Source organism: Antechinus flavipes, chromosome 5 (assembly GCF_016432865.1).
Source record: "Antechinus flavipes isolate AdamAnt ecotype Samford, QLD, Australia chromosome 5, AdamAnt_v2, whole genome shotgun sequence".
NCBI lineage: Eukaryota > Metazoa > Chordata > Mammalia > Dasyuromorphia > Dasyuridae > Antechinus > Antechinus flavipes.
The window spans coordinates 39,328,058-39,342,855 of record NC_067402.1 but is presented as its reverse complement, the minus strand read 5'-3'; the positions used below and the strand labels follow the sequence as shown (position 1 = coordinate 39,342,855).

The window sequence follows — 14,798 nt, the reverse complement described above, 5'->3', positions numbered from 1 at the left end:
AAGCTAAATCCTAGTTTGTAGATTATCAAGCAGAATGCCCATGGTTTATTTTCGCCACAATCTATTTTTACGCTTATCAAGCCTGTTATTGTTCATATCCTGCCTCCCCAGCTCAGAGCCCTAAGTAACATTTTTCTTCCCTGGAGTAAATGTCATCTTTTCTTTGCCTTCCTTCCCCCTTTTCTCCCTTATTAATAACTCGCAACCAGAGCAAACAAGACAAATTAAGACAAATTCAGTTGGTGGAGGGAGACAGAAATTTGGAATACAATGATATTACCTTGCCATATGGGTAGAAGAATTTCTCTGGGAGGGTCAGTTGTGGGATTTAGGGAGAGGGGAAGAAAGTTGTATCATTGGATAATAATTTCAAATAATTATTTTTGCTGCCTTGATACAAACTCATTCTCTTCTTTCTGTTAAAGGGGTAGAAATTTACCCTCTAAATTTCAGCACCCTGGGTCAAAGTCTTAGGGGTCCCACCCTGGTTTCTGCTTTGCCCTTCCATGTCAAGGATGGGGTCTGCCACCGTCAGTATACCTAAGTGGCCATCATTGTGTTTTCCACATAATAACTGTTCAATAGCCTCTTGGTGCCAGGATAATCACCCATCTTACTGTCACATCTGTGAATTCAGAGACAGGTGGCGGTCTTCAGATGCTCACAAAGATACTCAAATCTCATCCTGCGCCCCTCTAAAACCATGGAGATCATTCAAGTCTGAAATCTAGTCCTGCCTTAGCCTCGGAGTGAAGTTTTTGAAAAGTCCTTGGTCAGGATGCTCTGCCCTGGGAGAGCGAGGCTGGCCAAAGGCACTCCCTTCCACCTGTTGGAGTGTTAAAGCCAAGGTATAATTGCCCTGGGATTCTATCTGCCGGAGCACACGCTCTTTAAATCACATCAATTCTGTGCCTGGCTGGCCAAACTCTCCCATACCTATTAACGAAGCGTCGTTAGAAACAGCAAGACATTGTGCCCAGGACGGAAGGCACTTCAAATCCCACTCTTCTTATGCCAGTGAATGATTAACTTAATGATTTTCAGCAGCTGTTCCTTATAATTACAGCCCAGAGGAAGCAGAAAGTCTCTAATCCTAGAGCCTGGTAGCAAAGGGGAAACAAAAGCAGATCTAAACCCATTCTTCCCTCAGCCAATAGCAGGACTTGTCTCTAAGTGGCTCAGCAGTGACATTCAGATGTCAATAACCCCTTTTGACAGTGGACCCCTCAGGGGGTCCTCACCTTTTAGAATCGCAGCTGTATTTGTTTGCTTTTCAGGTCTGGGACAGATTTGCGGGAAATGTTACATTTGCAAAAATAAGAAGCAACAAATCTCAGCAGGAGGGTTTGTCCCTTTTAAACAATCTAGCCCTGTTCTTTGTGACCAACACCTGCAAGTCGACTGGCTTACAATGTAGCACCACAAGGATGCGGTTTATTGCTGGGAGGAACTTCCTGCTTCTGCTCCGTTGTATCATTGAGCGGAGCCTTTCATATGGCTTTTGATCTTTAGGACGAACAAGAAACATTTTAATATAATGGTTGGAGACTATGGGAGATAGCAAGGTTTTTATCTTTTTTTTTTTTTTTAAACTCATGAGGAATGGCCCCAGGCTGGTTAGGGGCCTTGAAGATTTGCATTCAAGCCCTGTTTCTGATGCTTCCTAGCCATTCGACCCTAGGAAAGCCTTTCACTGCTCCCTAACAAAACATAAATAACATTTTGCAGATCTACATTCATGAAATGACAAATCCACAGTTCCCCAGCACAACCGATTTAGGATAAACTGATAACATTTATGGGATGATGTGTTCTAGAATCCTTCAGATTGAGAAGACATGAATAGATTGTGATCTAGAGGACCTGAGAGGGACATAGACTCGTATGATCATTCGGGCAGTTTGGGAAAGAACCCGATTATGAATCAGAGGACCTGGGTTCAGATTCTGACACTGCCATCTGGATGATGTTCAGCAAGTTTGGGAGACTTTGAGCTTCTCTTTTGCCATCTGTAAAATCAGGAATTGAACTAGATCATACAGGGCTCACAATCCCAAATCAGACCAGAATCAGTAATGAGAAATTTTTAACAAAATAAATAAAAAAGACAATGAAATATCATATTTTAAAACTGTTGATATTTAGCTGCAGCGTGATATTTCACCTATATCTTATGTATAGGTTCGTGGGCTCTGTTTCTATTTGTGTTTTGATATTGAAATATTTCTATTTGTGTTTGAGTATAGTGGAGGGTCAGCCAAGAGCCCTTGGATTCAAGTATTACCTCTGGCATGTACTGGCTATGAGTGAGCTGGGCGATTCATTTAAATTGCAAGAGTTCAAAGCACTAAATGGCAGCAGAATTGCATTTGTAGGAGTCACCTGTCCGGGGAGTTCTACATGTGATGAGACCACAGGGCCGGTCCCGATCCCTATCTGTCTCTTTATCCATCCAGTCAGATAATAAAGCAGCAACTTAATTAATTCATCAACTAGAATTCACTTGTGACAGTAGTGGAGCATAATTGGTAGATTTAGTCAGCAATACTTGGTACAAATCTTGCATTTGATACTTTCTGACCTAAGGAAACTGTTTAAATCTCCATAACTCTCAATCTGTTCTGCAAAATGACCACTGTTCTTGGCCATATGGAGCCCACTGAGTAGGCAAGAAGAGGAAACTAAAGGAATGTTATTGATGCACCCAAGGATTCTTTGACTCTCCAAAATTCCCAGCTATAAATTCTTACCTTTATCACAGATTGTTGTGAAGCTCAAATCAATTAATGCTAATATTAATAAAATTTAAATATTAATACTAGCACTTAAATACAGCTTTTAAGTTGTTTTTGTTTGTTTGTTTGTTTTTTGCTGAGGTGATTGGGATTAAGTGACATGCCCAGAGTCACACAGCTAGGAAGTGTTAAGTATCTGAAGCCAGATTTTAACTCAGGTCCTCCTGACTTCAGGGCTGATGCTCTAACCACTGCCTAGCTGCCCCTTACAGCTTTAAAGTTTGTAGAGTTCTTTAACATAATGTATGCTAAGCAGTTTGGAAATAGAAACTACATTAATGTGAGTTATTATTTTTCTTATTGTTCTTACATAACAACTATTTGGGGAGCTATTATTTCATCGTTATTAGGAAGTCTTCATGAGAAATTCCTCAGATCAATGAATATGAGCAACTATTCTGAAATTTACTATCTCTGAGAGTTTCTGGGGACCCTAGTGTTCAGAGTCACACAGCTGGGATGCATCAGGGCAGTGCCTCAATCCAAGGCCTGCCTAACTCCAAGACAAATTTTGATATACTCTGCATACGACTTCTGATAATCATATAATAATAGCTGACATTTATTAGAGTGGTGGTGGTTGTTAGTGACCACAAGTAGACTTCTCTCCTGGCACTAATGCTGGACTGGTTTTTATACTTAAATATCACAATTATATTTTTAAGCACCAGAGCAGTGTGAGTTGGCTCCATGGCCCTGGATGGCCTAACAGATGGCTTTTAGTCCTTTTTGGAAATGGTTCAACAAAACTCCTGAAAGCCATGAGAAAAAGTGAGCTCGCAAGACATTCATCTACCAAGGGAACCATTTGGTGAAGATGAGCAAATAGAAGATTGCAAATTACAGCTTTTATTTGAAGAATAATCAGGAAAGCATCTCACACAAAAGCCTATATTAATTAAGAAATAGCAATGATATTAACAGCGATAATCTTGTATGTTTCTGTAGGGAGCTATTCAATTCAAGGTGGGAGTGATGCTTCTGGGAAGAATTCTCCCAGCAATTTCTTCAGCTATTCAGCATCAACTTCTATGAAACAGGAATTTTCCAAATTAGCTGAAAATACATATACACATTAGTTATTAAAAATAGTCACGCACAAACAACAGAAACAGTGGACTTTGCTTTTTGCAAGTTGGAACTTTGATACTTCAGGATTTGTTATTCTTTTGGTATGGATATTATCCTATTCCTTTTACAGATGAGGACTGCAACCCTCCTAGATCTAAATGACTTGTCTTCAAGAGCTTCTGTGGCCCCAAATCTTCACCTTCTAATCCGGTGATAAACCATTCTGAACTGGTTCTCTCTAGGCTAGTCCCCAAACACCAGACTTATGGTCTATTACATCCTGGTAGAACCTTCTAGAACTTATGCCCTATTGACAGAGCCTTTGAGAACCCAAGTCTACGTCCAATCAGGCACTCTCATTTTAGGAGGAAGACTCTCATTTCACAGACTAAACATTGATAAATTGTTTGTATAGCAAAACTGATTCTGGTCACAGGACACTGGCATGATAATCTATATTTTTATGACTATCATTTTAAAGCCACGATTGCTTAATTCAACAGCAATTGGTCATTCACAGAGATGTGGATTGGAAGTCTATCTTGATGATGAAAGGAGAAAAAGGGTGGTACTGTCCAGTGTAGACTCTTTCTTCTGAGACAAATAATATGGCACAGTTGTTAGCAAACAACAAGAAAATACAAAGATGGAATAATAACAATAGCTAGTCTGTATATAGCATTTTAAGGATCTCACTTGACCCTCACGACTTACACAACCCTCACTTAACGCTCTAGGAACCCTAGAAGGAGAATCCTATTATCATCTCCATTTTACAGATGGGGAAGTTGAGGCTGAGGGGGGCTATGACTTGCCCAGGATCCACAGCTGCTCTCCAAGTCCAGCTCTCTTTACTACTAGGCCACCTAGATGCCTTGAAACTTATCTTTTTCTTCTCAGTAGAATAGGGTTGAACCATGTATACCGAATGCATGATCAGATGTAGTCAGTATATAATTTTGGGGGGGCTACACAGAATTTCTTTGTTATAAGAGAGCGATTTTTGAGCAGTGATAGGGGTAGCAAAACAAAATGAATGAAACCTTTTTAAAACAAAGGAACTCCTCCTCTTCCCCCAGACTCTCAGTTTCCTGATTTGTAAAGTGAAAAAGTTGGCTCCTTGGGTTCCCTTCTACCTCTAGACCCATGATCCGATGAAAAGCAGGAGGACCTTGAAGATTTCTGTGGGTTTCTGTAAAGAACTAACTGGAAATCAGAGCCCTAAATCACAGTCACCATTGTTTCCATACCAGAATAGACAAATACCTGCTTCCTTCTCTATCCAGAAGGCAGTGATAGGACACAATGTCTTTCTCCAGTTGTAACTTGCCAGACAACAGATGCTCCCGGTCTTTTTGCTGCTGCTCGGTTTCCCTTTGGATCTCCCCAAGCTCGGCTTCTAGCTTGGCAATAACAGAACCCAGGTTCTGGAGCTCGATGTCGTGCCAGTGCTTGGCGTCATACAATGAGTTCTCCAGGCCTCTTTTCTAGGAGAGAACATTTGGAAACAAAGGGGGAAGTAGCCTGGGACAAGGAAGATAACAACCCTTCTCAATAAGTCCTTCATAGCAAACTGATGATCTGGGATGCTGCCAGACCAAGTATCCATTGTTCTTCTGATAGCACAATGGCTTATTCTTTATACCCTAATATAATAACAGCTGAGACCCTGTGAAGTGGGCCTAGCAGGTACCATTACAGTTATGCCTTCCCCAATGGGACTTTCCCTCTTGAGGTTTCAACATATTGAGGATCGGCAAGAAATTAAATAGGAATTTTGGGGGAATTTTGTGGAGGCTGCAGATAACAAGGGAAGGCTCATAAATAATACAGAAAAAGTTTAAAAACTCACAAATGCATAAAATATAGTATTGCATAATATCAAATCTCTCTTTTAATAACACAATAATCTGGGTTTCTTCTCTGTTATAAAGGGAAGCTCAAAATATTTTACATGGATTTTCCAGATCACAGGGGTGCTGTGCCCATTACATTCTCCACCCCTTTATATTCTAATAGGGGAACACATATTAAGGGATGGTAGCCAGAGAAAAGTGTTATACATAGAGAGAGGTAATGGCTGGGGTCATCACTTGAATGATTGTTGCTATTTGCAAGAATAGAAAGATGTTCTAGCTCATTGGATGGATTCTCATGGAAGAGTTATGAGAGACCATTGATTGGTTACATGTTACATGAGACTTTTCCTGATTCTTCTCAGAGAACACCTTTTCCCCACAGAAAAATGACTTATCATTTACTTTGTACAGATCTTGCATTGATTTATCTGTGGATATTTTATAGCCTCCCAGTAAAATGTAGGATCCTTGAGGACAGGGGCTGCCTTCTGTTTATCTTTGTATTCCTAGTTTTTAATAATAAGAAGAAATAATAATTAACATTGCACTTTAAGGATCTGAAAAACTTTATTTATATATATATATATATATACATGTGTGTGTGTGTGTGTGTGTGTGTGTGTATCTGGGAGGTAAGGGTTCTAATATCATCCCCATTTTCCACAAGAGAAAACTGAGGCAGGCAGAGATTAAGAGACTTGCTTAGGATAACACAATTTGTAAGTGTCTAAGACAGAATTTGAATTGAGATCTTCCTGACTTCAGGCACATCCTCTAGTAGGCCATCTAGTTGTCTGATATATAGTAGGTATTTAACAAATGATCAGTCAACCAATAAGCATTTATTAAGCACCTACACTGTAACACTAGGTAGCAAACAAATCCCAATCCCCACTCTCAAGTAGTTCACAGTCTAATGAACAATTAAATTGAATTGAAATGTTTGGTACTGGCCATCAGGGAGCAGCTGTAAGCAGCTGCCATTCAACAGAGGCAGGCTTATCATTTTAGCTCCGGCCATTCTCGATGCAATTGAAGGTAGACATCGGAATAGATTCTGGGCTATTTAGAGGCAAAATCAGGCCAATGGGACACAACTCTGGATCAGGCTTCTTCATAGAACTCTATCCATAACAGGAGCTAGAAACCAATCCCTGCGATGTGGGTGGTGGAATTAGGCCACCCTGAACTTGAGAAACATGTTCTGATCTCCCTGAGTTCTCTTCTCAATTCTTTGTTGTTGTTGTTTTTTAAACAGTTGTAACCTGTGGGTGGTCATTCATGTTGAACGTGTGTACGTGTGTGTGTGGCTTTTTAGGCAGACACTTGGTATTAATGTGATCCATCCATCTGAGAGTCTTTCTATTTCCTCAGTTTGCCCCCATCACAGGTGCAGGGATATCTACATTCAGCTTGGACCTAAATCATGAGAACATCCCTCGAAGGGCCCGGTTTCGCTTGGTAGACCCGAGCTCTGTCGTTGGCTCTGCTTTTTACTGCCTGTGTGAGTTTAAACAAGTCACTTTATTATGCTGAGCCAATGAGACAAGTGGATTGTCCTTTCTGGTACTGAATCCCTGCTCTCATATCTCTCCATCCTCTCTTTCTCCAAGACCAGAATCAACATGTTCATTCTCCCCTCAGAACTGGAATCCAGTTCTAGCAGGGCATGATTTCCACCTGGGAGGTTCAGAGAAGCTCTGCCAGAGATGGAGGAACAGAGGATTATAGAATTTTAGAATTCAAAGGAACTCCAGAGATTAACTAATGTAGCCCTTTCTTTTTCTGATGAAAGAGCCTGAGGGAAGAGTAAACAAAGGTTACAGAGACCAAGATATTGGAGGACCATAGGCTCATAGATGGAGATATAGAAGGGCTATCTATGTACAAAATCCCCAGTTTGCTGAAATTCAGAGTTGCAATGTCTTATCTAAAGCCACCATCTTTGTAACTTTCCTATCTCTGGCTGGAAGAATAGCATAGTGGATAGAATGTTCAGATCCTGATTCAGACACATTAGTTATGTGACAGAGTGACTCGATCTCTATATGCCTCAGTTTCCTTATTTGTAAAATGAGGGGATTGGATCCTACCACCTCTAAGGTCCTTTCCAGCCCTAAATCTAAGAGTCCATGAACTTAAATATTGATTTTACCCCAAAGATAAAAAATCAGTGTTTAAAAAAACTTGCTGAACTGTTAAACCTTATCCTCCCGTCTCCACCTCATTCCTTCTCTCTCTTAAAAGGGAACCCCTGTGGTTTCTGGCCTTGTGTTACATTCCCAACCTCAGTTGACTGAACACACGGTTTAGGAGGCCTCCAACATCATTATAAAACAAGGCTGCCAATATAAACATGGCTATGGAGCGGAGAAGGTCTAGAGCCTTCTATGTTAAGCAGGCAATCCTGTCTGCTATTCAAAACAAGCCCTCATGAAGCTCCAGGGTGTCTACATCAATAATAGAGATGGCAAGATTACATACAATGGCTCAAAAATTGTGGGATTACATGGGTTCCCATGCAGTATTCTCTCACCCCTCCTCCCCCTACCTGCTTTTGGGAGGCAGTTGGGATTAAGTGACTTGACCAGAGTCACACAGTTGGTCTCAGTGTCTGAGGCTGGATTTGAACTCTGACTTCACGGCCAATGCTCTATCTCCCTGTACCATTTAGCTGCCCCTCATATCCAGTCTTAAACAGGATTCCTGTGCTAGGAGTTAAAGAAGAGCCCGGATAATTTACAATGAAACTTTAGGACAAGGTTTTCAGAGCTCGAAAGGAGACAAGATGTGACAAAGAGAATGTATTAGACTTACAGTCAGGAGATCTGGGTTCAAATCCTGCATCAGACAATTGCTAATTACTTTGCACTTAAGTGCAAATCACTTTAAATTTCTGAGACTGGTCATTTGTAAAATACGTATAATAATAATATTTCTCTTCTCTCATAGAGTGGTTATGAGGGTACTTTACAAAAGTTAAAATGCTATAGAAATGGGAGTAATTTCTAGAAAGCCTCCATTTAAAAAGATTTTTTTCCTTCTTTTTAATATTCTAAGCCTTAAGAGTCTGTTATTCTAAGAAGTTATCCCTAAGCTTTCAGTGTAGGGAAAAGTTTCTTTCCCTTCAGCTGAGCAGCTGACACTGTATTTACAGCTGTTTTCTATTAGACAGGAGAATAAGTGTCCAGTGATGTGAGGGTAACTGTAGCTGCCTGGTCTCCTAGAGCTACCACGGTCAACCAACAGGCATCTCATTAACCATTGAACATGTGCCAGGCGTTATGCCAGGGGCTGGAGATGCAAATACAAAAATGAGATAGTCCTGGCCCTCAAGGAAGCTTCTATCTGAGTAGAGAGAATGGTGGCCAGGGAAGGAAGTCTGAATCTAGGCAGTCACAGAGTTGACAATAGATGGTCACCTCCTTCTAGTGGCAATAATGTTGATTTGATTATTCCTCCCTGAACAAGGATGAGGAGAAGGGGAGCAAGACATATGCCGCAGCAGGGTGGATGGCAAGATGCCCACATTGGCTAGGTCTTCGTGTCCTCCTGGATGCCAGAATGGCATGGAGCTTGGACCGAGGCCAGCTTCATCCGGAATGTTAAGGTGAGGCAGTCAGTATACTGCTCTGACAAAATTCTCAAGTCTACTTTAATGTTCCAAGTCTCATTCCCCATACTGGATGGAGAACTGACTTGGGGCCCAGATATTTTGTGACAACTTAGCACCTAGAACTGTGCCTAGCACTATTAACCCCTAAATCCACCTTAAATGAATGAATATATGCCTAAATGAATATGTAAGGTGGCGTGTAACAATAATATTTGGGGGATTTTTTGGATTCTAAGGCACAGGCAAAAAATGCTTCCTGTTCTTATTTTGTTGTTAAATCCCCAAAGATTTAATTCTCATCTCTATTTTTTTTTTTTTTTGCTTTTCTCTTTAAGATTCTTAATCACTCATTCTTTCCTCTCATACTTAACTCCTTTGCTGTTGTTCAACCCCCACTGGAATATCCTACTCAAATTCCAGTGCCATCCTATTATTTCCAGAAACAAATATCAGATCTGCAGTTTGGCACTCGAAGCCCTTCACAATCTGGCTCCTTGCCACCTTGACATCTTCTTGTATTTTACTCTTTCCAATGCACCCCATGATTCACTGTGCTGACTCTTTAGATTTTCCTCAAGTACGATACTCCATCTTTCATTTCCCAGTTTTTTGCCATTTCTCTGGTTGTCCCCAGCACCTGGGATACTCTCCCCTTCTCATCTTCATCTTCCAGATTCCTTCAAGATTCAGTTGAAATGCAGGCTTCTGCAGGAGGCCTTTCCTGTTCCCCACCATCATCTAATCCTTTCCCTTGGAGATGACCTCCCGTTCACACTGTATTTATCTTGATGTACACAGTTGTTTCATTTGCACTGTCTTGTATATAGTTGTTTGCCAATTGTCTTCCCAATTGAAATGTGAGCTCCTGGAGGTGAGGAGCAATGTTTTTGTTTCTTGTTGTATCTCATATGTTACATTGAGTGATGATCAGTAGTTGAATGTTGTGGACAAGCAGTCGGAAGAGAAGAGAAGAGAAGAGAAAAGAAGAGAAGAGGAGAGAAGAGAGAGAAGAGAAGAGAAGAGAAGAGAAGAGAAGAGAAGAGAAGAGAAGAGAAGAGAAGAGAAGAGAAGAGAAGACTTTACTTTGGGTCAAGCTCAAGTCCCAAAAGGAATGGACAACTTTAGGAAGTAGCAAGTTCCCCTAACCCCAGTGAGGTTTTGAAGCAAAGGCTGGAAACCATCTTGGGAGAACATGGTAGGGGCAATCCTGTTCAGGCATGAGTTGAATTAGGTGTACTTTCCACTGTAGCAAATTGAGTGAAATCCATTGAAATGGAAAGTAACTGAAAAGGACTGTAGTTCCAAGGAGCACTCATAGGAGCATAGATTGACCCACAATTCAACATCATCATTTTTCTAATTGAAGAAACTGAGTCCCAGATAGATTAAGTCATGTATCTAATAACTATCAGTGTAGAATTTGAACCCATATCCTCTGGTTCCAGATGCATCATTCTCCCCTAGGCACTTTGCTTAGGCTAATTTAGTAATTGAACTATTAATTCATTTCAACTAACATTATTTATTCTACTATATGCCAGACACAGGATTAAGTACTTTATAATTATTATCTCATTTGATCCTCAAAACAACCCCTAGAGGAAGGTGCTTTTATTATCCCTATTTTATAGCTGAGGAACTGAAGCAGGCAGAGGCTATACAACTTGCCTGGAATCAAAGCGACTTAAGTGTCTAAGATAATACTTGAACTTGGGGTCTCCCTGATGAGTATTCAATACACTATATCACATAGCTGCCTCTGGTTTAGAAAGGCCATAGAAGACCTGAATTAAAATCTTAGGTCTTCCATTTGCTATCTGTTTGATCTTGGGCAAGTCAGCCTCGCTGTGCCTCAGTTTCCACATCTGTAAAATTAGGGGCTCAGATCTGATATCTTGTAACATCCTTGTCAGCTTTAAATCTATGATCCTGTGAATGAGAGATGCTGTCACACCCACCTGTGGATACATCATTTCCGAGGAACACATTCCCAGAAATATTTTTGGGAACTCCTATTCTCTGGAGAGCTGCTGACTAATCAGACAAGGACCTTCTTTCCAGGCTGAGGGCTTATTTTGTCCTTGCACAGAAATGGACATTCTCTAGTGAGAAGGGGACCTCTTTGATAACCAGGAAAGATCAGAAAAAGATCTGGAATCCAGGTAAAAATAGTTCCTGTCTGGAAGCTGCTTACCAAGGTTCTCAAGGACTCCGTCTCTGCTTGAAGGCGCTGGATGTCACAAGCAGTATCATGAAACTCTGCTCTGAGTGCCTCCACCACTTCTTCCTCCTGTGACCGAGCCTGGACCACTTGGGATTGCTGTATTAGGCAGAGATGCCAAAGGGCCCATGTTTAATGGGGAATTGAAACCCATCTTCCCCATTTCAGACCCTCATCACCCCCCAGATAGGAGAAAACAGAGATCTTTTGAAATTGATTTTAATTGTCCCCAAATCGTTAAGATTATCCAATCCCACTAAAAAGAACTAGAGGAAATGTCTTATTAGCCAAGTGCCCTTGCCAGCCGCCAACTGATGCCACGTGACATCTCTGTTTACTTGGAATCTTTAAAAGTTTTTGTGTATTCAGTTTATCAGTTGGTTAACAAGCATTCATTAAATTAGTTATTATATTTATAATTTATATTAGTTTATGTATTCATTATATTATTAATATGCTTTATTGCAATTAAAATATGCCAGTCTCTGTACTAAGTGCTGGAGATATAGTTAGGTCCTGATTAGTGAGAATAATACCTCTTCTGAAATGGTTCCATTATTTGAATTTGCATTGCATATTTCCATTGGGCTGAAACCAATTACCATGTTTTACATAATTATTCCTTTGAATAGTGTGAATTTGAATAAAAGCAACTATTTCAAGGGAGTGGTTATATTTGTACTAATCTGGGCCCAGCTATACAAAAGGGAGGGAGTGGATTGGGGGCAACAGCAGTGCCTACCCTCAAAGAGATCCTGTTCTAATGGGGGGAATAATATGTAATAATAAGGGACATTTAAGATGTAAGCAGGGGAGATGGAAGGTAATCTCAGAAAGGAAGACAGTAGCAATTCGGAGCTGCAGAAAGAAGATGGGGTTTAATGAAAAGCACAGTGGTATAGGACAAAGAGTAGTAGTTTTTGACTCCAAGGATCTGGGTTAAGATCTTGTCTCTGCCATTTACTAGCAAGTCAATTAACTGCAAACTAGAGTCCTCATTGAGACATGGTATGCTACAGTGGAGGGCTGCTAGGTGGCGCCATAGTGGATAGAGTGTTGGGCACGGAGTCAGGAAAATTCTTCTCTCTAAATTCAAATCCAACCTCAGACACTTATTAGTCAGGTAATCCCGGGCAAGTCATTTAACCCTGTTTACCTCAGTTTCTTCATCTGTAAAATGAGGTGGAGAAGGAAATGGCAAACCACTCTTGTATCTTTGCCAAGATATAACCTATTCCCCCCCGAAAGGGGTCCCAAAGAGTTGGACATGACTGAACAACAACAATGTGCTACGATGGAAAGAACAGTGCATCAGGAGTCAGAAAACCTGGGTTCAAATTCTGCCTCTGCCCCTCCTACATCTGTGATATATTTTGGCATTTCACTTGACCTCAACTTCCATTTCTGTAAGAAGAGGAGTTGGACAAGATGGTCCCTACAATCCCTTCCAGCTTGAAATCCATTATTTTTTAATATGTTTCCTTTCAACCCCAGATAGTTTTGTTTCCTTCATATTGCTATGGGTGGATGCTCTGTGGCAAGATCAATCTATCAACAAGCATTTATTAAACACCCACTATATGTAAAGTTCTAGGGATACAAATACAAAAGGGACATGGTATGTACCCTCATAGAGTATATTTTTCAAGATATGGACAAGAATCACTAAAGATGAGAGGATTGGAAGCTTTGATCTGTCCTGGTAGAAAAACTATCTGTTGAAATAATTATTTATAAATTCAAGGAGAATAGCTTCCATTCCTGGCTACTTATTATTATTAATTTTATATATGAATATCATAGAATGTAATATCAATTTATACATATAAATATTATTAATTTTTGTTTTTCATGTTTATACATGTTGTACCCCCAAAGTTATTATATATATTTTAATAAAAAAGTTTTTCCCATACATAGATGTCACTATTGATTAATTCACCATCATCTTAAAGAATATACATTTTATGATAGTGCTTTATTTTCCTTAGTGGGGAAAACATGTAACATAACACCATTTACACTTTCTTCTCAGGATCCTATGAAACTAGTGGCACACATTGACAAGCTATTTTTGTGTTGTTTTAGTCATGTTTTCTTGGGAAAGATATTGAAATGGTTTGTCATTTCCTCTTCCAGCTCATTTTACAGATAAGGAAACTGAGATAAACAGAGTTAGGTGACTTGTCCAGGGTCACACAACTAGTAACTATATGAGGTTGGATTTGAACTCAGGAAGATGAATCTTTGTGACTCCAGGCCCAGTACTCTATCCACTATGGTGCCACCTGGTTGCCCATACATCGACAAGCTAGTTAAATTTAATTGGCTCACAAAGGGAGAAACTCAGTCCAACCCTGACTCATTAGCAAGCTGTTCCCACTGACCTAAGACGCTTCACAGCCATATGCTTTTAGGAATCTTTAAAAGTCTTTATGTTTCCACATCATCACCATGTAGTTTTAATGCTAATATCCTTGCCAACCAGCATCCTCCATTTCCTACTTATGTTGTGATCAGAAAAGCTGCAAGTCATACAATTGGGAGGCTAAATTTCTTATTGTTATCGTGTCTAGTTTGCATAATGAGATGCAGCTAAGTGGGTCCCAAGGCTTTCTAAACATCATGAAAGTTTGGCTCTCGTAGAGGCAGGAGGGGAACGGCCTATTTTTTACTTTCCATCTGTATTTTTCAGGCAAGGGAAATGTTGACATTTTGTAATGTCATCAGAGATTACTGACTTTTTAATCACTTGATTACATTTGCATGCTATTGTGTATACAAGATGGAAAGCATAACTTTAAATAAGTCAGAAGGAAATGAAGGATGTATTTGAAGACTGTCAGCAAAGTGTGGCAAAAAAAACCAAACCCACTCCAGATTGCTTTTACTGCTCCTAAAAATACTTTTTGGGGGTGGTGATGGTGGCAGTGGTGATGGTGGCAGTGGTACTCAATAAAGAAGAAGTATGGAGTCCTTTAGCAAGGGTGAGGGAGTTTTGTTTTGTTTTGTTTTGTTTTTTACAAGGAAGGTGGGTGATAAGTGTAGTCACCATTCCCCAGTTCTCTTAACAAGTGGCTTTGCTTGGGGATTGTGTGATCAGGAGATGCAAATTAAAATTCTGCCTTTGCTTAGGAAAATCACCAACTCTGTTTTATAATCAGGGACAGAGACAGAGATATATAGACACTAGGGCTGTGACTCGATTGGTATAGAACACTATTGGTAGAAGAAAC

At 40.2% G+C, this 14,798-nt stretch overlaps 1 protein-coding gene across 1 annotated transcript in view; it reads right to left on the bottom strand.

The window, feature by feature from the left end:
• Nucleotides 1-3,689: 3,689 nt before the first annotated feature.
• BFSP2 (beaded filament structural protein 2) overlaps nucleotides 3,690-14,798 on the bottom strand; it is a 53,603-nt gene continuing 42,494 nt past the window's right edge. The window contains exons 5-7 of the mRNA XM_051961223.1: nucleotides 11,536-11,661; nucleotides 5,133-5,353; nucleotides 3,690-3,851 (exon numbers count right to left, since the gene is read on the bottom strand). Of these exons, the coding sequence (XP_051817183.1) occupies nucleotides 3,848-3,851; nucleotides 5,133-5,353; nucleotides 11,536-11,661 (351 nt within the window). The 3' untranslated portion in view covers nucleotides 3,690-3,847. The remainder of the gene's footprint in view (nucleotides 3,852-5,132; nucleotides 5,354-11,535; nucleotides 11,662-14,798) is intronic.